The sequence below is a fragment of the Delphinus delphis genome, chromosome 2, assembly GCF_949987515.2.
Source record: "Delphinus delphis chromosome 2, mDelDel1.2, whole genome shotgun sequence".
Lineage (NCBI taxonomy): Eukaryota > Metazoa > Chordata > Mammalia > Artiodactyla > Delphinidae > Delphinus > Delphinus delphis.
In genome coordinates, this window is record NC_082684.1 from 164,820,328 (window position 1) to 164,848,002 (window position 27,675).

Genomic DNA, 27,675 nt, shown 5'->3' on the forward strand with positions numbered 1-27,675 from the left:
GGTGGCGACTCTGAGGTTGAATTCTGGGCCTCTTTGTCAGAGGCCAAGTCTGAGGATCGTCCTTGTACCACGTGGGCCCTTGGTGGGCTGCAGTCAGTGTAAACACTTGAGCAGAGGCCTGAGTTAACCTTTTTGGGTAAGGAACCTTTGGGGCAACTGGTGAAAGATGTGTACCCTCTCTCCAGAAAACCACACGCCCAAAAGAATAAAGACTTTGCATACCTTTGGCAGGGCTCCCAGACCACCGGGGCCTGTACAGTGCCCAGGACTCCTGGGGCCCAGGCTAGGGATTCCCGCCCGCGAGGGACCAAATGAGCGTGGCTGGTGGCCTGTCAGCCCTGCTACCTGCGTCTGCAGCTGCTGAAAATGATGGTAACAGGAAGCCTGGATGGTCAGATAGAAAAAGAACATTTATTGTGTTCAACAAGCCAGATTATCATCGTAACAACCTATGCAGCAGCCACCGTTATTCCCTATTTTTCCAGATAGGGAATCGAGACAAAGAGGTAAGACAAGGCACTGATGTCACACAGCTCGGAGGTGTGAACAGATAGATAAGGTCACAAGGCGGGGCTGAGGGGTGGGTTTAGAGAGCACTTCCCTGGGGCGTCAGGAAGGAGAGGGGGGCCGTGCCTGGTCCCCATGAGACCTGTGTCGGGAACCCCTTTTGGAGGTGCCATTGCTTTCCCGACCGTGACCTCACTCAAGCTGAACCCCACGGATCTCCTGTGTGCAGCTGAGCTCCTGAGCCCTGCCCCACCCGGCCCACTGGTCCTACTTCAACAAAACTCAGCAGCTCCAGGTCCCCCAAATAGGGGAGGCCACGCAGAAAGGGGCTGGTGGCAGGGATAGTAGAAAACCATGCTAGAAGACTCCTCCTTAGTGAGTGTGCAAAAGATGAGGTTGGTAGGCAAATTAGGGCATTTCATCCTAAATTGTACCTCTTAAGGCATCTTTGGACCCCTGTGGGTCTCTCCCCACACTGGAAGCCCAGAAATCTGGTCATGGGATTTGGGGGTGCATGCAACAGAAACCCAATTCAAAGTACCATAAGTGAAAAGGGTGATTTCATGGAAGGATGCTCACAGAATGTCACAGGCTGGACAACCAAGCTGTGTGACAAGCCTGACCCTGGACTCGGAGACAGGATGGACCCAAGGCCTGGAAAGCAGCCAGAACAATCCCTTCCTGATTCCCTCCACGCACCAGCTTCTTCCTCTGAGACGTCCCACACCAATGGGGAGTGGGCCTTGGCCCGAAGCGAATGCACAGTAATAACCTCATGGCCCCATTGGCTCCAGGAGAAAGTTCTGGGGCAGAAGCTGTTGGCTCTGGTGCCGCCTGTGACCGGCTCCTGTTTGTTCTTAGAAAGAGGCCTCCTGACATGCAGGCCAGGCAGCCTCTCCCTCCCCGGCTGCCTCCCCTTCCCGACCAGGATGAGGCTCAGGGGAGCTGCTGCCCGAGGACTCAGTTCATGAAAACAATGACTTGGAACAGTTTCTCCACTGCTCTTTTTGACGACGCAGAGGTGGCAGGTCGTCCACAGCATCAGAGGCGGGCCTACCTGGAGCCACGTGTGTCCTGCTCAGGCTGAAAGGTTACAGAGCCAGTGTGGCTGCTGCCACCCAAACCTTCTCCGGGAATCTAACCTCATTTCAATCCTTAGAGAAAAATGACGTCTTTATAGCATTTTATCAAATCACCTCCCTGAAATGTGTTCTGGTGATCTTTTTTTTTTAAATTTATTTATTTTTGGCTGCGTTGGGTCTTCGTTGCTGCGCAGCAGGCTTTCTCTAGTTGCAGCGAGCGGGGTCTACTCTTCGTTGCGGTGTGCGGGCTTCTCATTGCAGTGGCTTCTCTTGTTGTGGAGCACGGGCTCTAGGTGCGCGGGCTTCAGTAGTTGTGGCTTGCAGGCTCAGTAGTTGTGGCTCATGGGCTTAGTCGCTCTGCAGCACCTGATCTTCCCGGACGAGGGCTTGAACCCGTGTCCCCTGCATTGGCAGGCGGATTCTCAACCACTGCGGCACCAGGGAAGCACTGTTCTGGTGATCTTAATGGTTTTCAAGTTTAGGCAATCTGTACTTCAGCAAACCGCTCTCAGCCCTGAGCAAATGACAGATTTAAAAAGGAGCACTCAGCTGATGGTGATGGTTCAGTCAAAAGTAACAGCACAAAATAGTGATTTTTAACTCAGGTATTGAAAAGTGGGACCCAGTGTCATCAGATCCGAAAAACCTTGCCTACGTGTTGTCTGGAAATTCTATCCGTTGGGTATGCACTTCTACCAAACCATCCAAACTTAAGAGTTTATTATGTCCTTGTGCATTTAGACTTATTTTTTTCTACATACATGTAACATATGCATATACATACAGTTAAGATAACCCCACACTACTCCCAGCCAGCTAGCTCAATACAAAGCTGGTTTGTTCTCCCAAATGCTGGCATCCTGCTACTCATTAGCTGGTGTGATCTTTGGTCAAAGAAACACATTAAGTCTTCATTCTTACACATTAGTTCACTCATATGTTCCTTCAAAATCATCCATTTTCCTCACTGTTAGCACTATTCAGTTTGTTCCCCAGGAAATTAAACTTTGCAGTGATGAGAGAGAAAATAATCTATAAAATACCCAAATCTGATTTTTTCTCCTTTAACACAGTATTTGTTTAAACAATGTAGCACAACATTTATTTTACATTTTTAATTTTTTTTACTAAGGCACATGACGTATAGAAATAGTGAGGTACAAAATGCAAATTTCTGCATAAGATTTTTAAAATAATCCTTTTGGAAAATAAGGTAAACATCATCTTCCAGAGGATTCAGCTTTTAGCTTGCTTTTTCTTTTGGACCAGTTCAACCAGTAGCTTGTATCTAGCGATACAGTCTTCCTGGAGAGAGAGAGAGAGAGACAGAGAGTTGACAGTTACAATCAGAGTGACCCTCGTGGGGTGAGCCTGCCGTGCCCAGCGCTGACCAAGGGCTGTCCTGTCCACCTGGAATTCCCTGGGTGCCCGGGCGGGAGGTGTGATGTGCACCCTGGGGGAGGGGCTGGTGGCTGCTGTCTGTGGGATGGAGACTTTGGTTACTGTGATGGTGACTTTCGACTCACCAGTGGTACTTAACATTTTAACATTTCACCGTTTCATCACAACACATTACTTCAGAGAAACGAAAAGCCTTGAGGCCAGGCATCCACAACGTCATTCTCATTATGCTTTGCCTCTCCCTGGGGGCCCCTGGGACCTTCCTGCGGTAGGGCCACGTCGGCCCAGCCCCACAGGCTACTACGGGGAGTGTGCCCCGCTCTTCCTCCGGCTCATACCAGCCCCGCCGAGGTCTCCCAGCCTTCCAGTCAGGCTACAGAACTAGTAGCTTCAGACGCCAGCTGCCTGTCGCTGTCACCCCTTGGGGTGAGGACCCCTAATGAAGCAGGGGAAGGGCCTCATTGCTCTCTTGTTTATCACAAGGTACCTTCCAGAATCCATTTCTGTTTCTCTTCAAAAACACCCCAAAGGCACTGTAAGCCTTCACTAACTTACGGTCACACGTGAACTGGTTTGTGCTCCACAGCAGACGACTTTATCAGAGGCCCTGGACAGAGAACGGGTGTTCGTTCTCTTCCTGGAGTTTTGGCCTAGTAGTGTTCTGAGAGAATCTTCTAATAAGTGCCTCTTCCGCACCCCCAAGGGCCACCTGCCTAAAGTGTCACCCTTTCCCTAACAGCCAAGCTGCCCGGCCGGCCCAGTGCTCTGTGGGGGGATGCGGGGACCCTGGGCTCTGAGCAGCAGGCCTGCCAGGGTGGGCGGCCCAGCCCAGCCCCGTGTGGGCCTCGGGCAGAGGCTCCTCCTTCAGGCCCAGGGCTCCCAACGGCTTGCAGGCCACTTCCAGGGAGTCGCCCTGTAGCGGGCGAGCCAGCAGGCAACCTCCCCTGGACCTGGTTCTGACGTGGAGGCGTAAGGGGAACACCTGCAGGATAATAAACCATGCTGCTCATTCCTCCCTGAACCAGGAAGGTTTCCAGCCCCCAAGGCAATGAGTTTCTGAGTGTGCTGTCCGCAGGAATCCACGGTTCCAGCTCCTTCATTTTAAGCCAGTGTCAATTCATCACACATGTAAATGCCTGTGTCCCGACAGATGCTAAAGAAATTCAGGGAAAATAATTACTTCTGGCAAACCAGTTGGAGGGGCTGGGAGGATCTGTGTTTCTCAAATAGATCAACTGCTAATGGTTTATTTTTCTCCCCGGGAATTCTCAACTTCCTCATTTTAAAGTAGGTGATAGATAACTAGACTTGTACGCACGGGGACATCCATGGCCACGAGCTAGATTTTCCGACATCGAATTTCAATTAAAAAAAAAAAGGCATGTAAATGAACATCAGTGTGCCCACAGGCTACTGAGTGATGGGCAGAGAAGGCAAAGGAGACTGGCTCTTTTGATTTCTCGGTGTTCCTGGTGCCTCAGACGAAGGGTATGGCTACGAGGAAAGACGCCCAGGAGGCTGTATCAGGAAAGGCTTGGGTTGAAAACATCACACCGGAGGCTCTGCAGCTCCCAACTGTCGGAGCAGAAGACAGAGGCCGGACAGGGCCTGACTTCCCACAGGGGCTGCCCCCTTCCCTCCTATCTGAGTTGGCATTTGGGAACTCTCTGCAGATGTGTTTAAACAGACACTAAAAGCTGTACACTGGGAGGAAAGGGCTACAGAGGACAAGCTGGATCTTGATCCTGAGGGCAACCTCTCCCTGACCCCGCCCCCAACACCACTTCCAGCCTTTGGTCCACAGATGCCACCGCTGAGACTAGACAAGTTACACGGCAGAACTGGTGACCATGGCGACGCCGGCCGCCACACGTGTTCCCCGGGTTAAAGAGCTGTGAAGCGCTGGAGGGGCTCGTGATTCTGTGGGAAACCTTCTCCTTGCTGGCCGAAGGGAGCCTCCGCCTGCGAGGGAGGCCTGGCCCTGCGCGGCCCTCGCAGCAACAAGGATGCTGCCCGGCCGTCCCCGCCCCGCCCCGCCCCCGCCGAGCGAACGCTCCAGAAGGTTGGCGGGATTGCTGTGGGGGCAGGTTATGATCTATGAGTGGGGTTTTCGCTGAGAAAACATAACTGGTCTGTATAACGATTCAGCTTGGAATCTTGACCTCATTTACACTAAGCAGTCGAGTGCAGATTCACAGGCTCTCGGGAGACATCTAGTGGAAGGTAACTGGCAGGTAAGAGATGAGGCGGATAGAAAGACGCGTAGGAGGAGGGAAAGCCGGTGGACCCGCTGCGGCCGCGTCCGTGTGATCTAGACCCGCTCGGAGGCCTTCCTTCCCGGCGTCACCCACCTTACTCTTGGACGGGACACACTTGGCGATTTTGTCCCAGCGGTCAGAGGATCCCTTTGGGTACTGCTGTAATGCTAACTCCAGAAGCTTCTGTTGGCTCTGAGTCCAGGGCTCCTCCGTGGCTCGCGCTCGCTCTCTCTTCTGGCTCTCATCGTCGCTGGACTCGTGCGGTTCCGACATGTCGAAGTCCTTCTGCCTCTTTCCCCGGACCTTCTCCTCCGGCTCGGGCGGCCGGGCTGGCCTCCGCCTCCGAGGCCAGCTCTCCTCCGCGGCCTCCGGATCGGCCTCCTCCTCGCCGTCCTCCTCCTCCAGCTCCCCAGACTGCTTGGCCTCCTCCCGCTGAGTGATGATGTCGTCCGGCAAGGTGGTGGCAGCCTTGGGGGGCCGGGAGTTCTGGGCTGTGGATCTGAGTTCGGAGAGTCTGACCATCCCTGTGAGAAAGGACACACGGAGGGGAAGGGCAAGGTCAGTTCCGGTGACAAGAGTCAGGACAGCTGCCTTCACCACAGCAGACAGTGCGCTGGGCATTTTGCATGTATGGTATACTTAATGTTCACACTATTCTATAAAGACAGCCATCGTGACCCCAACTGCACAGAGGAGGGAAGTCAGTCTCAGAAGCAGCAGAGGTGGGATCTGAACCCACTTCTGTCTGATTCCAAGCCTTTGTCCTTCCACCGCTCTGAGGACTTCGGGGGCCTCCCAGGGCCAGGTTGCGATCAGAGGATGAGAAGGTCTCTTAGAGAGGGGATAAGCGGCTACTCTCGAGGTATGGAAAGATGTTCTTCAGAATCTAGGGTTGTTATTAGTTCCGCGAGCGCAAGTACAGTGAATCCGTCAGACCTCCCGCTGGGCTAACCCTGCACGGGGGACCGCCCCCCACCGCCCCCCCCCAGCCAAGCTGCTTCCTGTGCCACCGCGATGCCTCGCTTGACAGAAAAGCACACTCCTCGTGCCACCCACGGGTGTGTTCAGCCACGCCTTTCCCGCCCTGCTCACACACTCCCGACCCCTCCTGTGCTCTAGGAAGATCTGTCTGTGCCCCACCGCCTTTTCAGGAGCAGGTTTCTGGAGACTGTGTCGGAGGGGAGCGTCTTTCACAGAAGCACGTTGCGCGCTTGGGCCTCCACACAGACCAACAGCCGCGCTGGTAGGAGAGCAGTATGGAAATGCCCTCCTCGCTGGAGACCGCAGAACCGCACGCCCCGTCCTCTCCAGGGGAGACGTTTCGAGATCTCAGGGTTTGCTGGTCCCTAGTAGGTTACATCGAGTGCAGGGACCTGTATTTAAGTGGAGTTGGAAGGTTTAGGAGGTATTTTCTTCTTGGTTCCGAGCAAAAAGTATGGGGACTTGAACAAAATTCCACGTAGTCTTGGAGGAAATGGATTTTTTTTTTTTAAAAAAATTATTTTTGGCTGCGTTGGGACTTCGTTGCTGCGCCGGCTTTCTCTAGTTGTGGAGAGGAGGGGCTGCTCTTCGTTGTGGTGCTTGGGCTTCTCACTGTGGTGGCTTCTCGTTGCGGAGAACGGGGCTTCAGTAGCTATGGTATGTGGGCTCAGTAGTTGTGGTGCACGGGCTTAGTTGCTCCGTGGCACGTGGGATCTTCCCAGACCAGGGCTTGAACTCGTGTAACTGCTGCACCACCAGGGAAGTCCCTGGAGGAAATGGATTTTGAGAAACATAGATTCTTGGAGAAGCTGCTTGGCCTGTCCCAAAGGACGCTTTGTGTGTGTGGTGGCAATGGTGCACAGTGTGGGGAAATGGCGCAGACTGGCTTTCCCCTGCATGCCCCCCTCCCCCCAATACTAGAGAAGAACAAGGTTTTTACAGTTCTTCAAACTTATTAAGTACATCTTAGCACCACTGTGTGTGCAGGGCTGCATTGGCTTGTGGGTGCTTGTAATTCGATCCCTTTCACAGAGATGACCAGTAGAGTCCATTGGGCAAAACAAGTTATTATAAAAAGGGATTTATTTTGAAGGCACGGCTTTAGATTAATGGGATGGAGTGGGTGCTGACTCACCTGGGGAGCAGGTAACTGAATCCTTCAGTTGCTTGGCTTTGGTTGTCACCTGTTTCAAAATATAAAAGCAGAAAAAATCTGACTTTCCATACGTCTACTGTAGGTCAAGTGACCTCTTTCATAGAAGGTCCGTGTGAAGGAACAGAGTTTACTGAATCTTAGGCCTGGATGGACCCTCAGTCATCAGTTCAGTCCATTTTCTTAACCAACATGGAAACTGAAGCCCAGAGAGATTAAATGAATTACTCCAAAATATCCATCTAATCAAGTGGCAGAGTCAGAACAAGAATTCAGATCACCTGATTACAGCCCCATTATACAAGGCTGCCTGTGAAGATGTACTAGTTTCCAGAATCACTATACAAACACGTCGTGTTTTTTAGTTAGAATTTCCTGAAAGAGTATCTTTCTTCACTGGAGAATATTATACCATAGGGGTATTATGAACAATGGGGAAATTTACTCTTAAGCTAACGATGTTATAATACAAAAGTCTTTTCTTCGTATCCCAGAAAGAAACCCTAAGAGCACCAAGACTGACACTAGCAGAAGGACCTCTTGGTGGAGTAGTAGATGGACCCAAGACCCATGAGACATTTACATACACAAGTGTGGATCCACAGAAATAATGTTTTCTTTCTTCTGTATAAATGGTATTATATTGTACGTCTCACCCTTTAGCTTGCTTTTTTTAATTTAATGATGTATTGGAGGTCTAGATAGATTTCCCTTTTTAAAACTGAGATAAAATTTACATAGAGTGGAATGTACAGATTTTTAAATGTACATTTCAATGAGTTTTGACCAAAAAACCCCCATGCAACCTACATTCTAATCAAATTACAGAAAATTCCTGTTATCCTAGAAAGTTCCCTGTTCCCCTAAATCCATCTCTACCCTGCCATAGACAACCACTGTTCTGATTTCTATTATATATAAACAGGAGATCAAAATTAATTTAAAAAAATTAAAGTTGGATAGTTAACTGCCCCAATGCACTTATTAAACAAGCCATCCCTTCTCCATTTAAAAGGTTAACTTTATTAAAATTATATTAAAATTACATTTCATTGTATACATGGAATACATACTTTGTATTCTATCCCCTTAATCCGTGTAAATTCTTGAACAAACATTTTGCTGCTTTAATGAAATTTGAAAGGAAAACCTCAGAAAGCATGCTCTAACATCCTCAGAGCTCGGAGTTAGAGCTCATATTCAGTTTTGGTTCCACCTCTGATTAGCTGGGTAACCTTGAGCTATTTCCAATCCTCTCTCTCTCTCTCTCTCATGTATTACCCTCTGTAATATGTGGATAAAACTGCTAATACCTTTTGTCTGGTAGGGATGTTTTAAGTTTGAAATAAGCTCTTAGCATGATACCTAGCAAATGTTAAAGGCTTATAATTACCTATTATAATTGATGTGGATCATTTGTTTTCCATTCATGCAAAAGGGCAGAATTAGAGAAAATATTTAAAGCTGCTTAGAAACACTCTTCAATTTTATTCCCTCTCTGTAGATGACCTTGCTTTGTATTTTATGGGAAAAAACTTGAAGTTATCCAACATGAGCTTCCCTGACTTCCAACTTTCCCAACTCAAATTTCTGATTGCACTGCCATATATCTTTCCCACATTTTATATAACCTACACATATGCTCTTGTACATTTTGAATCACCTCTGCATTACTTACAATACCTGATACAATCTAAATGCTATGTAAATAGTTGCCACTGTGAGGCAAATACGTGTTTTGCTTTTTACAACTTTCTGGATTCCCCCCCACCCCCCAAATATTTTCCATCCGAGGTTGGTTGAATTTGCAGGTGTGGTGCCGACCATACCGTGGGGGCTTCCCTCTGTAACTGCCGTTAAGTGTCTTATTTAGACGTCTCCTAGCTCCTGAAACTAAACAACTCCCAACCTAAACTCATCAACTTCTCTGCTTTCCCCCCTTCCTTTTCCTAACAGTACTATCATCCCAGTCACGTAGGGGCAAAACCAAAGAACCAATTTTTGGACTTTTTTCTCCCTCCCCAACCAGCTGCCACGTTCTTCACAATACTGACCCCATGTGTTCCCATCTCTCTCAGATCTCCACCACCTGTATTAGTCCTTCATTCTCTGACTGAATTAATATAACAGCCTTCTAACTGGTCTACAACTTATTTATTAGCAGTTCCCATGGAATAATATCCCCAAGGCAGAGTTCTGATCAGATACCTTTCATGGCTCATCAATGACCATACAACAAAGTGTTCAATTCTTAACCTGACACACAAGGAAATCCACAGTCTGATCTATTTTCTTTCCTGTGTGCATCCTTCCTTTCAGCGAACTAAACAATTAATGCTCTCCAGATGGTCAGAAATTCTCTGCTCTGTACTCTTGGCCATTGTTAACATTTGTCTTAAATGATTTTCTTTTCTTCATCAAACCTCTCCTTAAATATCTATCCGTCCAGAGCCAAGTCATCCTTCGAAATACTTGCAAGTGTGACTTTCTTCTTGAAGGCTTCCCAGATGCCCACCACCAGGACTACCAAGTCTGGTGACAATACCTCTCCTCTCTCAATTTCTACTGTATTTTTAAAGATTCTATATTTTTACATCATAATACAATAAAATTACCTTTTCCTCTTCTGTTGCACAGTTCTATGAGTTTTAACACATTTATAGATTCATGTAACTATAGGATACACAACCTACATATAGGATATGGAATAATTCTTTTTTTTCTCCTGCATCTTGTTATTTAACAAAATATTTTGGAGATTATTCCAGAATAGTACACAAAGACCTCCCTTGTTCTGTTTCTTAAGAAACAGCTTAACTGAGATACAATTCATATACTATACAATTCATCCACTTAAAGTGTATAATTCAGTGGTTTTTACTAAATTCAGATATGTGCAGCCATCATTGTGGCCAACTTGAGAACATTTTCATCACTTTGAAAAGAACCCCCATATCCTTTAGCTATCATTCTCCATCCTCCTTATCCCACCCCATCCCTCATCAAGCAATAAGCAACTACAAATCCCTGTCTCTACAGATTTCCCTGTTCTGGACTTCCATATGAATGGAATCATACAATATGTGGATTTTTGTGGCTGGCTTCTTTCACTTAGGGTAACGTTTTCCAGGTTCATCCAAGTTGTAGCATATATCAGTACTTTATTCCTTTTTATTGCAGCACAGTATTCCATTGTATGGATATACCACATTTTGTTTATCCATTTATCAGGTGATAAACATTCGTATTGCTTCCATCTTTTGGCTATTATAAATAATGCTGCTATAAACATTCGTGTATAAGTTTTTGTGTGGGCATATGTTTTCGTTTCTCTTGGGTATATACCTAGGAGTGGAACTGAGGAGTTATATGGTAGCCGTGTTTAACTTTTTGAGGAACTGTCGTACTGTTTTCCAATATGGCTGCAACATTTTACATTCACATCAGCAGTATATGAGTCTTCTGATTTCTTTACATCTTTCCTAAAACTTGTTATTACCCAACTTTTTGTATTATCCCACATCCTAGTGGATGTGAAGTGGTATCTTGTGGTTTTAATTTGCATTTCCCAAATGACTAGTGATACTGAACATTTTTTTTCATGTTTATTGGCTATTTGTATATCTTCTTTGGATAAATGTGTATTCAGATCCTTTGCTCATTTTTTATTTGGGTGATTTGTCTTTATCATTGAGTTGTAAGGGCTCTTTATATATTCTGGATACAAGTCCTTCATCAAATAAATGATTTGCAAATATTTTCTCCCATTCTGTGGGTTGTCTTTTCCCGCTTAGTGGTGTCCTGTGAAGCACAAAAGTTTTAAATTTTGATGACATACACATTTTTTTTCTTTCTTTCTTTTTTTTTTTTAGTTGCTTGGACTTTTGGTGTCCTATCTAAGAATCCTTTTGCCAAATTCAAGGTCATGAAGATTTACCCTTCTGTTTTCTTCTAAGAGTTTTATAGTTTTAGCTCTTACATTTAGGGGAATATTGCAATCTTAACAATGTTAAATCTTCTGATCCATGAACAGGAGATATTTTTCCACTTATTTTGATCTTCTTCAATTTCTTTCAACAATGTTTTGTAGTTTTTAAAGTTTGTATTTTTTGTTAAATTTATTCCCAAGTATTTTATTCTTTTTGATGCTATTGTGAGTGCAATTATTTTCTTTATTTCATTTTCGGGTTGTTCATTGTAGGTATATAAAACTAAAACATTTTTGTACATTTATGTTTACTGCAATCTTGATGTACTAATTCCAATAGTTTTTTAGTTAATTACTTAGTATTTTGTATACATAAAATCATGTCATTAGCAAATAGGGACAGTTTACTTCTTCCTTTTCAATCTTATTTCTTTTTCTCAGCTAACAGCCCTGGCTAGAACCTCATATAATGTTGAATAGAAGTGGTGAGAGCAGACATTATTGTCTTGTTCTTTATCTTAGCAGGAAAACATCCCCTCTTTCACCAATAAGCATGATATTAACTGTGGGATTTTAGTAGATGTTCTTTATCAGGTTGAGGCACTTCCCTCTTATTCCTAATTTGTTGAGTGTTTCTATCATGGAAGGATGTTGGATTTGTTAAATGCTCCTATTGAGATGATCTTGTTTTTTAACTCTATTGATATGATTAATTTACATTAATTGATTTGCAGATATTGAATCAACTTTGCATTCTTGGGATAAAACCCACTTGATTAGGGTATATAATTATTTTTATAAGTTACTGGATTTGGTTCGCTGTATTTTGTTGAGAATTTTTGCATCCATATTCATATGAACTATTAGTATGTAGTTTTCTTCTCATGTCTTTGGTTTGGTATTAGAGTAATACTGGCTTCACAAAATGTGTTGGCAAGTATTCATCCTTTTCTATTTTGGGGAAGATTTGTGAAGTTTTGGTATTCATTCTTCTTTAAATGTTTGGTAGAGTTCAGCAGTGAAGCCATCTGAGCCTGGGCTTTTCTTTTTTCTTTTTTTTTTTTTTTTGCAGTACACGGGCCTCTCACTGTTGTGGCCTCTCCCGTTGCGTAGCACAGGCTCCGGACGCGCAGGCTCAGCGGCCATGGCTCACGGGCCCAGCCGCTCCGCGGCATGTGGGATCTTCCCAGACCGGGGCACGAACCTGCATCCCCTGCATCGGCAGGTGAACTCTCAACTACTGCGCCACCAGGGAAGTCCTGGGCTTTTCTTTTTGAATAGTTTTTTTTTTTTTTAATTACTAATTCGATCTCTTCACTTGTTATAGGCCTATTTCGATTGTCTATTTCTTCTAAACTTGATTCAGTTTTAGTAGTTTATGTCTTTCTAGGAATTTGTTCATTTCATTTATATCTATTAGAAAAACAGGTATCTAACTTCTTGGCATACATTTGTTCACAGTATTCCTTTACAGTCCTTTTTATTTCTGTAAGGTTGGTAGTGATCTCCTTTTTCATTTCTGACTGTATTGAGTCCTTTTTCTTTTTTGTCAGCCTAGTTAAATGTCTGTCAATTTTATTGATATTTTCAAAGAATCAGCTTTTGGATTCATTGACTTTTCTCTACTTCTTTTCTAGTCTTATTTCATTCATTTCTGCTCTACTTTTTTATTTCCTTTCTTCTCCTTCAAGTTTAGGTTGTCATTTTCCCATTGTCTTAATGTGGAAGATTGAATTATTGGTTTGAGGCCTTCTTTCTTAATAAAGGCATTTACAGCTATAAATTTCCCTCTACGAATTACATTAGCTGAATTTCTTAAATTTTGGTGTGTTGTGTCTTCATTTTTCATTTGTCTTTAAGAATTTTTATTCCCCTTGGAATTTCTTCTTTGATTCATTTGTTGTTTAGGAGTCTGCGGTTTAATTTAGACATATTTGTTGATTTTCCCAATTTCTTCCCTGACACTGATTTCTAATCTCATTCCTTTGGGATCAGAGAATATACTTGTATTATTTCTATCCTTTTAAACTTATTGAGGTTGTTTGATGGCCTAGCACATGGTCTATCTTGGAATATATTTCAGTTTACTTGAAGAATGTATATTCTGTTTTTGTTGGATGAGGTGTTATAGAGATGTCTGTTAGGTCTAGCTGGTTTATTATCATTCCATTTTTCCTTGTTAATCTTCTGTCTAGTTGTTTTATCCATTATTGAAAAGTGGAGGCATTGAGGTTTCCAACTCTTATTGTTGAATCATCTGTTTCTCTTTTCATCCATCTCAATTTTTGCTAAAAGTATTCTGGTGCTCTGTTATTAGATGCACATGATTTTCACTGTTATATTTTCCTGGACTGGCCTTTTAATTATTATAAAATGTTCCTCTTTATCTCTAGTAATTTTTTTGTTTTAAAGTCTACTTAATCTAATATTCGTATAGCCACTCCAGCTTTCTTACAATTGCTATTTGCATGATTATCTTTTTTCTATCCTTTTACTTTCATTTTATTTCTATTTGTGAATCTAAAGTGTGTCTCCCATAGACCACATAGAGATGAATCATGATTTTTTTTATCGTGTCGGATAATCTCTCTTTTGATTGGATTGTTTAATCCATTCACATTTAGTGTTGTTGATATAGTTGAATTTGATTTCTTTTAACTTTTAATGTCTTTTTTGTTCCTCTATTCCTCTATTATTGTTTTCTTTTGCATAAGTGAGTATTTTCTAATGTAGCATTTTAATTAATGATTTTGTTTTTTTTTTTTTTTTTACTATATTGAGTTTTGTTTTTTTTAAGAGGTTGCTCTAGGGTTTACCATATACATCTTATGACAGTCAGCTTCAGATTTATACTACCTTAATTCCAGTGATATACAGAAATGTTACTTCAGTATAGCTCTATCCCTTGGCCCCCGACCCCAGCCCCAACCCCAACCATTTTTTGGCCATGCTGCGTGTCTTGTGGGATCTTAGGTCCCTGACCAGGGATTGAACCCAGGCCCTCGGAAGTGAAAGCATGGAGTCCTAACCACTGGACTGCCAGGGAATTCCCTAGCGCTATTCCCTTTACCCCCATACTGTAGTATGGCCATTATACATATTGTATCTATTCATGTTACAAACTCAGTAATATTCTTATAATTACTACTTTACCATCTGTAATGGTTTACTCAGCCCCATACAGCTTTGCTCCCACTCACCTCCTTTGTGCTGTTATTGGCAAATATATTAGACAAATACTACCTTTCTATATATTACAGGTCTGACAGTAACATATATCTATTATTTGATACAATTGCTTTCTAAATCAGTTAAGAAGAAAACATTTATTAATACTGTCTTTCATAATTACCTTATTACCTTCACTGGTGTTCTTTTTCATGTGGATTCAAATTACAATCTGGGGTCACTTGTTTTCAGATTGAAGAACTTCAGTTTTTGTTATCTTGAAAATGTTTTATTTTGCATTCATTTTGATAAATAGCTTTGCTGGATGTAGGATTTCTGGTTGGCAAGTTTTTCTTTGAGTACTCTGAATATGTTATTCCACTGTCCTGGCCTACGTGGTTTATGCTGAGAAGTAAGCTGTTAATCGTATTGGTGTGTGTGTGTGGGGGGGGTTCCCTGTTAGTCACAAGTCACTTCTCGCTGCCTTCAAGGTTTTCTCCTTATTTTTTACTTTCAGCATTTTTATTATGATGCATCCTTTGTGGATATCTTTGAGCTTATCCGACTCAGAATTCAGCATGTTTCCTGATGTATATAGGTTAGCTTTTTTCAATGTATTTGGGAAATTTTCACCCACCATTCTTTGGATTTTTTTTCCCCTCCTTTCTCTCTCTCCTCTCCTAACTCCCATTATGTGTATGTTGGTGTGCTTAATGGTGTCTCATTTTTCTCTGAGGCTCTGTTCACTTCCTCTTTTGTTTTTCTCTCTGTTCTTCAGCTTGAATACTCTCTGTGGAGCATCTCTAGTGAATTTATTTATTTATCTCTGGCCGTGTTGGGTCTTTGTTGCTGTGTGCGGGCTTTCTCTGGCTGTGGTGAGCAGGGGCTACTCTTCATTGTGGTGTGCAGGCTTCTCTCGTTGCAGAGCACAGGCTCTAGGCACGCGGGCTTCAGTAGTTGTGGCACGCGGGATGTAGACCGCAGGCTCAGTAGTTGTGGCACACGGGCTTAGTTGCTCTGCGTCATGTGGGATCTTCCCGGACCAGGGCTTGAACCCTGCATTGTCCCCTGCATTGGCAGGCAGACTCTTAACCACTGTGCCACCAGGGAAGTCCTCTAGTGAATTTTTTTTTTTTTTTTTTTTGCGGTAAGTGGGCCTCTCACTGTTGTGGCCTCTCCCGTTGTGGAGCACAGGCTCCGGACGCGCAGGCTCAGCGGCCATGGCTCACGGGCCCAGCCGCTCCACGGCATGTGGGATCTTCCCGGATCGGGGCACGAACCCGTGTCCCCTGCATCGGCAGGCGGAGTCTCAACCACTGCGCCACCAGGGAAGCCCGAATTTTTAAAATTTCAATTATTGTACTTTTTAACTCCAGAATTTCCACTTGGTTCTTTTCTTTCTTTTAAAATAATTTCTATCTCTTTATTGATATTATTTGTCTGATGCAACACTGTCATTATATCTTCCCTTGTTTCTTTCATCATCCTTTCCTTCAGTTCTGTGAACATATTTACAAGGGTTACTTTGAAGTCTTTTTCTGTGAAATCTGACATTTGGTCACTCTTATACGGCAGCTTCTGTTGCCTTCTGTTTTTCTAATGTACGGGTCATATTTTCCTGTTTCTTTTCATGGCTCATTATTTTTGTTCAAAACTGAACATTTAGATAATATATTGCAGCAATTCTGGGTAGTGATTTTTCTCTCGCCACACCCTTCCCCAAGTTAGGGTCTGTCGTTGTTATTTGCATGCTTGTTTAATGGATGGCTGGATTTAGCGAAGCCTATGCCCCTCTGCCCCCTACAGCATTAAGCCTCTGATGTCGCTCCTCAGGTACTGCAGGTATGGGTATCCCCAGTCATCTTGGGATGCTAGTGGTATCTGTAGGACTCTCTTCCTCTCTTTACCTAACCACACCCATTAATAAACTACATTAACTGCTGGCTGACGCTTTATTGTTTACAAAATGCCCCAGGGTATAAACTGCTCTACAATCACATCAAATCAAATTGTGGCTTCTTTGAAGGAATGGTTTCTGAAGGCAATGTGTGATATTTATTCTGACTCCTGGAGGACTCCTCCTAGAGAAGGAGTTATTATCCATGAGTTGGTTTGAGAATCCATGGTTAGTTATTTCTTGTACTGACAGAGGATTCTGAATACAGTACATGTCTTCCTTAGCTTATGATGGAGTTACAGCCCAATAAAGTTTCAACAAGTTTCAGTGAGTTGAAAATGCTTACAATACACCTAGCCTACTGAACATCATAGCTTTTAGCCTAGCCTGCCTTAAACATGCTCAGAACACTTACATTAGCCTAAAACTTGACAAAGTCATATAACACAAAGCCTATTTTATAATAAAGTATTGAATATCTCACATAACTTACTGAATACTGTACAGAAAGTGGAAAAAAGGATGGTTGTAAGTGTGTCAGTTGTTCACCCTCATAATCGCTTGGCTGAGTGGGAGCTGCAGCTGCTGCCGCTGCCCAGCATCACGAGGAGTATGTACTGCATACGACTAACCCAGGAAAAGACCAAAATTCAGAATTCAAAGTATGGTTTCTCCTGAAGGTGTATTGCTTTCGCACCATCATAAAGTTGAAAAATAGTTAAGTTGAACCACTGTAAGTAGGGGACCATCTGCATATGTCACAATCTGGCCTATCCATACCACACAAAACAAATAGCTGCTATAATCTGAGCCTTTCAGATTCTCAGTTCTAAATAATAAAACGAATGGGATGTCACTATAGTCACCTTTGAGCCAAACTTTTCTCTCACTTAAAAAGGCAACTTAGAACCTATAAGAAAGAAGCAAAAAGCACAACTGGTCAACTTTCCAATTCTATGTAGTCCAAGATTTATTTTAATGTTCTATCCTCTTTGCCAAGTCCATATCTCCTGGTGCCATGAGATGGTTGTATAACAATGATAACTCTAAGTGATCCTTTTTTTCTTGAGAATTTCTCTTCTTTTCATTAGTTTCCATCTCAGGAGAAGGCATGTATATGGCAAAATAGTTCTGTTTTGGGGGCAAATTTGGCATCCTCAGCAGATCATTTATTATTCTAGGCAGATTAAGAAGTTTCCAAATAAGTGACAGTCTAATAATAAAGCTCACTGTCCAGGGTGTCTCTGAGTATGGCAGTATGCCACTTCAGGAAAGGAAAGTCATCCTTCAGTGAGCATTGGTCACCACCAATTCTATTTCTTTCCTATAGATCTAGATAACTTCAATTACATGGGTGTCAGTTTGCTTTTTTTTTTTTTAAACGTATAATTGACAAATAAGATTGTAAGATATTTAAAGCGAACAACATGATGATATATGTATACATTTAAAAGGATTCCCCCTATTAAGTTAATTAACATATCGATCACCTCATATATTCACTTTTGTTGTTGAGAACATTTCAGTTCTCTCTTAGCAAACTTCAATTCTATAATACAGTGTTGTCAACTGTAGTCACTATGTTATACATTAGATCCTCAAACCTTATTCAACTTATAACTGAAAGTTTGTACCTTTTTACCAACCTCTCCCTATCTCCCCCATCTCCTAGTCCTGGCAACCACTTTTCTACAATTTTTCTATGAAGCTTTACTTTTTTTTGGCTGAATAATACTCCATTTTGTGTGTGTGTGTGTGTGTGTGTGTGGTGTGTGTGTGTATAAACACATTTTCTGTATACATCCAGCAGTTGATGGACACTTAAGTTGTTTCCATACACTGGCTGTGGTGAATATTGTTGCTATGAAATTGGGAGTGCAGATATCTCTTGGAGATAATGATTTTGTTGCCTTTGGATATATACCCAGAAGTGGGATTACTGGATCATATAGTAGTACTATTTTTAATTTCTTGAGGAACCTTCATACTGTTTTCCATCGTGGCTGTACAAGTTTACGTTCCCACCAAAAGTCTACAAGGGTTTTCTTTTCTCCACATCCTCACCAGCATGTTATCTCGTCTTTTTCATAACAGATATCCTAACAGGTTTGAGGTGATATCTCATTGTGGTTTTGATTTGCATTTCCTTGATGATTACTGATGTTGAACATCTTTTCATATACTTGGCCATTTATAGGTCTTCTTTGGAAAAAACGTCTATTTAGCTCTTTTGCCCATTTTAAAATTGAATTTTTTTTTTTTGGTATTGTGTTGTGTGAGATCCTTATATATTTTGGATATTAACCCCTTATTGGATGTGTCCTTTGCAAGTGTTTTCTCCCATTCCATAGGTTTTCATTTTGTTGATGGTTCCCTCGCTGTGCGGAAGCTTTTTAGTTTGATGTAGTCCCACTTATTTTTGCTTTTGTTACCTTTGCTTTTGGTGTCAAATCCAAAAAAATCAACACCAAGACTAATGTCAAGGGGCTTACTCCCTATATTTTCTGCTAGTTTTATGGTTTCAGGTCTCAGGTTCAAGTCTTTAATCCATTTTGAGTTAGTTTTTGCGTACAGTACAAGATAGAAGCCTGGTTTTATTCTTTTACGTGTGGCTGTCCAGTTTTCCCAACACCATTTATTGAAGAGACTATCCTTTTCTCATTGTATATTCTTGGCTTTGTCAAAAATTAGTTGCCTGTACTAGTAAAATAAACCAGTGGATTTATTTCTGGTCTCTCTATTCTGTTTTTAATGCCAGTACCATACTGTTTTGATTACTATCACTTTAAAAGTTGAAATCAGAAATGTGATCCCTCCAGGTTGTTCTTCCTTCTCAAGATTGCTTTGGCTATTTGGTATCTTTTGTGGTTCCATACACATTTTCAGACTGTTTATTTCAGTGAAAAATGCCATTCGAATTTTGAGAGCGTTTACACTGGATCTGTAGATTGTTTTGGGTGGTATGGACATTCTAACAATATTAAATTCTTCCAGTCATGAACACAAAATATCTTTCCATTTATTTGTGTCTCATTCAATTTCTTTCGTGAGTGTCTTGAGAGTTTTCAGCGTATAGATCATTCATCCTCTTGGTTAAATGTAAAACTAGCACTTTATTCTTTCTGATGCTATTGTAAATGGAATTAATTTCTCTTTTTGACAGTTTGTTGTTGGTGTACAGAGTTACAACTGATTTCTGTATACTGATCTTGTAGCTTACGATTTTACTGAAATAGTTCATTAATTCTAACAGTTTCGGTGGAGTCTTTAGGGTTCTCTATATGTAATATCATGTCATCTGCAAATAGAGATGACATTGGAGGTGACATATTCATCACCAAATTTATTTCTCTCTGATAGATCTAGATGACTTGGATAACATGGGTGCCAATTTAGTCATGAATGTTTAGTATTACTTCTCACCTATTCTATAATGAATTTTTCAGTTACTCATTCTGCTTTTATATCATGTGCAATTGTAGAAGGTATGGGCTCTGTCTGGCTTAATGGAGATTTATGACTTTTTTCTAGCCTCCTTTTGGGAGAAGACCTATAGGTCCATACAGACAAGACTTCTCTTCTTCCTCAGTATGTGAACAAATAATACTGTGGGCTATTGGCTTAGGTGGGCTTTTGGATAACACTACCCACGTGTATTAACAGTTACACGGATTGTAGAATTGTAGGGAAATTTGTTTCATCATGTTCTGATTCCAAGCAGAAAATACTTTTATAATTCTTCTTCTTAATGTAGTTATACCTAAAGCTATCTTTAAAATTCTTATGAAATGGGGGCTCTATGAGCAAATCTGGGATATATAGGTTAGGGTGGAGTGAATGAAAGAAACCTAAAATAGGTTTCATTCCTTCCAGTGAAAACACTGATGAAAGTAACAGAAAATTAATTAACAAATGAAAACTGTATTCCATAGGGTACAGTTAGGGTCGGTGGACAGTTACATAGTGGCACATTTCTACTCAACATACAGAAGAGTTTTCCATTTTTCTGAGCTATATAAAGTGTATACTCATATTCCTGGCATCCTCAGATAACTCAGAAAATAAATGTTGGCTATTAGTGATAACCTCAAGTCATATTTTTCAAATTCTGGCTGACTTAATGATATTTTAAGTATTCTAATAATAAAAATTATGTAACTGTGAAGTTCATTACAGTTGGACCCTGAGTAACACAGGTTTGAACTGAGCAGATCCACTTACGTGTTTTTTTTTTTTCAATAAATATGTACTAAACTACTACACAATCCACCGCTGGTTGGATCTGAGGAGGCAGAACTATGGATACACAGTTGACTGTAAAGTTATATGTGGATTTTCAACTGTGCGGGGGACTGGTGCCCCTAACTGTCATGTTGTTCAGGGATCAACTGTATTTTCATTCAGTTGTATTTAATTTTGGCCAACTTTCTGTTGAATCTAGCACTCGTTATAACCAGGAGCTACTGTAGTTTTCAAATAAAAACGGCACTCTGTTACCTGAACATTAAATAAACCACCTGAAAAATGTTTCCAGCTGGTAGAGAGCAGTGCTGTTCATTCTTATTATTTCTCCAATGTCTTTAAATTTTTCTCTGGATCCTCTGTCTGGATAGAAAATACAAGAAATAATAATAGTGTACATCTTAATCATTGACAAAGAGGGCCTTCCATTAACTTCCTGATCACCTCTGTAAGTAATGTAGATGGCCAATTACTGAGGGAAAATACTTATGCCAACAGACAATAGTGTAGTTTTGCAGATATTTTTAGTCTATCAGCAAGATATTGCAACAAGCCAACATACATTCACCCACTTTCCTCTTTTTTAAATGGGTTACCCAAATTTTTAGCACAAGGAAGCAATTTTACATTGCATTAGCACATTAGCGTCTGCTCAAGAGTCACCATCTATTGACTCGCTGCATCTCTAAGCTATACATAAGACAGAGTTAAGCAAATAATTCAGGGTAATAAAAGAAATCCCACCATAAAGTACGATGCTATCCCCAGACCACAGATTATACTGTGAGAAACCAGTTCCTTCATGAATAAAACATCCATGGTATTCAAAGTGAATATCACTGTAACTAGTAAATTAGATCTAGACTTTAAAGTGGATACTGTCCTCTTGGTAAGATACAGGGTTCTGATGAGTGAGTACAAATTACAAACTCAATATATTAGTAATATAGGACACTAAATAAGATCCAGGAGAAAACATATAAGAATGGTAAATGGGAGATATATATAGAAAAATTTTCATGCAATCTGCAAGTATGCTTTGCTTGAATGAATCACTGAGGAAATGAACAAGTGTTCAGTTAGAGCTTAACGAAATGCTGAATATTTCTGTGGTTCAAATATTCAAAGGAAAGCAACTGCTTTTGGAGCTCTCTGGAGTTCCAGCCCCATGGACTGGCCAGTGTCTTGGGACATGAAATACCTTGCTCTCAAATTTATCCTCCTTTGGCCCAGAACCTCAGAAAACCAAGAGATTTCACTTTGAAGATGATATTTGATCTAGGGCATGGCTGACAAAGAATAGTGCTGTCCTACACACAGGGTTAAGGTGTAAAAATCAAGTCTTTGCTGAACTAAGAGGACAGTGTGGCTTAAATAAGAGTCAAACAATCTGGGTTCTAGTTCCAGGCTGCCATTAACTAGCTCTGTGGCCTTGAACTTTTTTTTTTTTTTTTTTGCGGTACGCGGGCCTCTCACTGTTGTGGCCTCTCCCGTTGCGGAGCACAGGCTCTGGATGCGCAGGCTCAGCGGCCATGGCTCACGGGCCCAGCCACTCCACGGCATGTGGGATCTTCCCGGACCGGGGCACGAATCCGTGTCCCCTGCATCAGCAGGTGGACTCTCAACCACTGCGCCACCAGGGAAGCCCATGGCCTTGAACTTTTATTTCTTTCTAGAACGCACATCTGTAATAAGTGATTATTATAGTGATTTACAATTGTGTAATGGTTCATAATAACAAAGTATTTTCATGACGCTATCACATTTCACCTGCCAGATACCCCGTGAAATTCATATCACAGGCGAAGAAACTGAAGCTCAGAGTGACATGGGGACTTACAAAATCACACAGCCCATAAAATGGTAGCATAGGACACCAAAGCCAGGTTTTCTTTTAAATTCTGTTCTCTTTCCACTTTACTTCTTTATCCGTAAAACAAAAGATTGCATTAATGGTTTCTTTTTAAATCAAATATTCTGTGATTCACTAGATGTGACATTATTTTAGTATTATTATTTTTTTGGCTGCACCACGTGGCACGTGGAATCTTATTTCCCCAACCAGGGACTGAACCCGGGCCCTCTGCAGTGAGAGTGCGGAGTCCTAACCACTGGACTGCCAGGGAATTCCCTAGATGTGGTATTATTAATGAACTATCTTTCAATTTAGGTGAATTACCAAAGATTTATTAAGTATTGACTTAGCATATCACTATACTGAGAACAGTGGTGTATGTATAAGACCTAGTCTTATCCACCTCAAGGAGCTTCCAACATGGTTATTCCCTTGCATACTCATTCAACAGATTTCCAATTAATTAGGACTGTGCTTATAAGAAAGAAAATCATTGTTTACTGCTTTAAAAGTTTTTTACTTCTAAATCAATGTTGGCTAAAGTAAGGAAAGAGCAATCCAAAACAGGCTTGTGTACTGACAGTTTGGGAGTCTGGCCTCACCTCTCATGAAGGCCAATTCTGTACTACTTTACCCGAGTTACTGCCAATCACCAACTAGGTGAATTCAGTAAAGATTCAAGCCCTTTGTACTTTGATTTCCCCAGTGTGTGTCACAGAGATCTGTTGGTGATACCTGTCACCCTATTGATGTATAAACAGGCTGGGTGGATATCTTGTTTCTCTCTCTCCACTACTCTGTTTGCCCCTCCTTAAGCTGTGTCCTCTGTGGAAGAAGACAACTGAACCAGATAAAAGAAGGACATTCTCTGGACAAGGGTCTGCAAGTAGTTGTTATTACTTTGCTAGAACATTCAAATTAGCCCTCAAGGCCCTTTGATGGGGGAATATAGACAAGCAAAAATATTAATAGATGGCTCTAGAATTCTACTAGTAAAGCTGTTTTCGGTGAGGGGATGGTCTGGCAAGTGTTTCAGTAGAGGCTGAATGTTCCTACTGCCCTCCCGGCCTAGCTGTCGGCTGTCAAGTACCTTACTGTTTTGATTACCATAGCTTAATAACATATTTTGAAAACAGGACATGTGATGCCTCCAAGCTTTGTTCTCTATCCAGATTGTTCTGGCTATTTGGGGGTCCATTGTGGTTCCATACAAATTTTAGGATTTTTTTTCTATTTCTGTAAATCAGTAAAGCTTTTATAATAAAAAAAAATTAAAAAGAACGAGGTAGGCCTATATATACTGACATGGAAAGATACAAAATATTTTTTCTTTAGATTTTTAAAAGTAGTTTTAAAAATCAAGGTAATACATGCACACAGCTTTAAAAAAAAGAAAGTCAGTTTACAACCAGGGCTTCTGATGAAAAGCCATGTACCCTACACCCAGAACATGCATTTCTGTTCACAGTCTTTTTTTGAAATTTTAAAGTATTTTTTCTGAGCATTGTTTTTTTAACCATTAAAAAAAATTGAAGTATAAATTTACAATGTTGTGTTGGTTTCGGGTGTACAGCAAAGTGACCTGGTTACACACACACACACACACACTTTTCAGATTCTTTTCCATTATAGGTTATTACAGGATATTGAATATAGTTCCCTGTGCTATACAGTAGGTCCTTGTTGGTTATTTTATATATAGTAGTGTGTATATGTTAATCCCAAGCTCCTAATTTATCTCCCCCCTGCCATTTCCTTTGGTAACCATGAGTTTGTTATCTATGTCTGTGAGTCTGTTTCTGTTTTGTAAATAACTTCATTTATACAATTTTTTAAGATTCCACATATAAGTGATATATGATATTTGTCTTTGTCTGACTTACTTCACTAGTATGATAATCTTTAGGCTTATCCATGTTGCTGCAGATGGCATTATTTCATTCTTTTTCATGGCTGGTAACATTCCATTGTGTTCATATACCACATCTTTATCTATTCATCTGTCAATGGACACTTAGGTTGCTTCCATGTCTTGGCTATTGTAAACAGTGCTGCTATGAACACTGGGGTGCATGTATCTTTTCGAATTAGAGTTTTTGTCAGTTCTGGATATATGCCCAGGAGTGGGACTGCTGGATCGTATGGTAGCTCTATTTTTAGTTTTTTAAGGAACCTCCATACTGTTCTCCATAGTGGCTGCACCAATTTACATTCCCACCAGCAGTGTAGGAGGGTTCCCTTTTCTCCACACTCTCTCCAGCATTTTTATTATTTGTAGAGTTTTTAATGATGGCCATTCTGACCAGTGTGAGGTGATACCTCATTGTAGTTTTGATTTGCATTTCTCTAATAATTAGTGATACTGAGTGTCTTTTCATGTGCCTGTTGGCCATCTGTATGTTCACAGTTCTTCTGATGCTTACAAGTACACATAATTAACTAACAGGCTTTTGGTATATTATATCCTGAATTCAGCCTCTTTTTCCCACCTCTACCAATAAGCCCTGGTCCAAACCACCACTGTCTTTTGCAGGGACAACTGAAATAGCCTCTTACTTGGCCTGCCTTCCTGCTCCCACACTTGCCCTGCCACAGCATCTTCTCCACAGAGAAGTCAGAATGACCCTTTTAGATCTTGCACTCCTTTGCTCAAAATCTGGTGCTTTCCTGTCTCACTCAGAGTAAAATCCAAAATCTTTACCTTGACCAAGGAGGTCCTAGGTGTTCTGGTCCTCCACTATCTCTTGGCCTCATCTTCTGTAATCCCCCCTGCTCACTCCTCGTCAGCCGTATTGACCTCTTTGCTGGACTCTGCACACCCAAAGCAGGCTCTTGCCTCAAAGCCTTTGCAACTGCTGTTCTCTCCACCTGGAACGCTTTCTCAGACAACCTCGCTCCCTCAGTTGCTTTGTGCCTCTGCTCAAATGTTACCTCTTCGAGAGGACTTTCCTCAGAATCCCACTTGAAATTGCACTCCCTAGGTTAGGTCTCTAACCTCTTACTCTGCTTTATTTTTCTTCATGGAGCTTGTCACTGTTTACAATTTTTATTTTACTCCGTATGTTCGTGTTCTTTCCATTGTGCTTCCCTGCCATTCTTTAGGGCAACTGTCTTTGCCTGCATGGTCGCAGCTGAGCGGCAGGCAAATTGGTACTCCAGTTCAGTGGGAGGGAAAAGTGAGCAAGAGCTCCTAGAGACACACATTACTTCAGTTATGTCCCTCTGAGAAGAAATTAGTAACCTAGCCATAGCAGAGCTTGGAGGGCTTGGAAGTGCAGTGTTGCTGGGCAAATGTGTGCCTGCCTTCTCTATTACTAGAAAAGGGGATAACGTATTTTGATGGACAACTTGCCATAGTCTTCCACAATCTGTTGATTTTAAAAATTGAAAAACCATCTGAAAGTATATAAAATGTTTAAAATATAGCCATTATGTAAGATCTTACATAACTGTGATATGGTAAACATTACTCACTGTAGAGGTAAGTACTGCACTGTGATCGCACTTCTTGTGTCACTTAAAGGAGAATGTTCTCAGTGTCAGATTCTTTTGCTGTTTCTATCGTTCCACTTTTTTACTGCACAGGCAGATTGCGGTTTCTATAAGTTGAAGGTTTGTGGCAACTCTGTTGACAAAGTCTGTGGGCACCATTCTCCCAGTAGCATCTGCTCATTTTGTGTCTCTGTGTCACATTTTGGTAATTCTCACAATATTTCACACTTTTTCATTATTATTATATTTGTTATGGCGATCTGTGGTCTTTGATGTTACTACTGCAAAAAGATTATGACTCCCTGAAGGCTCAGATGATGGTTAGCATTTTTTTTAGCAATAAACTATCTTTAATTAAGGTATGTATATTTTTTGGACATAATGCTATTGCACACTTAACAGACTACAATATAGTGTAAACCAAAAAATTCATGTAGGTCACTTTATTGTGATATTTGCTTTATTTCGGTGGTCTGGAACTGAAACTGAGGTATGGCTGAACTTAAATTTGGACTATGCCTTTTTTGTATGGTTTTCTGTTGGTGGAGTTTCTAGTTGCCTTTTGTTCACGTGGTTGCTCTCTCACAGTCTTTTGTTCTCCTGCTCCAGCGTGGACTTTCTGCACTCTTCGCCTGCTGTATTGCCGTGGGGTCTCAGGATTTCCATTCACTGGGCTCAGTCCACTATCCCGAGGATTCTGTGTCTTCCTCTTTGGTGACTTATCCCTCATTTGCTGGAGTGTGCAGTCTCAGGAAACTGTCTTAAGAATGAGAGGTCAATACGTGAGGACCCCACGTATTGACCATCATAGCTGGTTGGTCTGTTCTAGATTCAGAACCCTTCTGCCTTGAACTGTGAGGGCAATGTTCTCTTGTCTCCCGGAATCTAGTGCTGCCAAGCAATCTGCTCTCACTCTGACCTGCCTTACTTTGGAGGCTTCTTCTCCTTAGAAGCTTTAAAGATCTTCTGTGTAGTCTCAGTGTTCATGCGTTGTTGGTCTCAGGTGTTTCTTCATCCTGGAAAACTTCATTGTATCATTTATTGAAAAATGCTCTCATGTCTGTTTTCTCTGTCTAACTGGAACTCCTTTTAATCAGATTTTGACCTTTTGGACTGATTCCCTGTATTTCTTGTCTTTTTGTTCTGCTCTCTAGGAGATTTTCCAGATGATAATTTTCAACCATTCTACTTCATTTATTTGGATACTTATTTTTGTTCTGATTTTTTTCCATAGCACACTTTTTTGTTTTATGAATTCAGTATTTTCTTGACTCTCTAGATCAGGGGTCCCCAACCCCTGATTAGGACCGGCCACACAGCAGGAGGTGAGCAGCAGGCAAGTGAGTGAGGCATCTCACTTCTTCTGACGCTCCCCACCGCTCCCCATTGCTCACATTACTGCCTGAACCATCCCCCCAGCCCCATGTGTGGAAAAACTGTCTTCCACGAAACGGGTCCCTGGTGCCAAAAAGGTTGGGGACCGCTGCTCTAGATGTTAGAAGGTAGGTATAATGAACTAATTCTAGAAGGCTGGTATAACCCTACCTAAAGATATCCAATTAACAAAACACCAAGAATTCTAGAATATTTTTACTTTAAGATATATAAATGCAAGAATCCTAAATAAATTAACAAATCAAATCCAGCTGTTTATTGAAAGAATAATATTATATGACCAAGTAAACTTTATCTTAGAAATACAAAGGGGGAC

The 27,675-nt window shown here is 41.7% G+C and overlaps 1 protein-coding gene across 1 annotated transcript in view; it reads right to left on the reverse strand.

Moving 5' to 3' along the window:
• Window positions 1-397: 397 nt before the first annotated feature.
• DNAJC1 (DnaJ heat shock protein family (Hsp40) member C1) overlaps window positions 398-27,675 on the reverse strand; it is a 193,789-nt gene continuing 166,511 nt past the window's right edge. The window contains exons 10-12 of the mRNA XM_060006198.1: window positions 7,365-7,413; window positions 5,342-5,772; window positions 398-2,894 (exon numbers count right to left, since the gene is read on the reverse strand). Coding sequence (XP_059862181.1) covers window positions 2,826-2,894; window positions 5,342-5,772; window positions 7,365-7,413 — 549 coding nt within the window. The 3' untranslated portion in view covers window positions 398-2,825. The remainder of the gene's footprint in view (window positions 2,895-5,341; window positions 5,773-7,364; window positions 7,414-27,675) is intronic.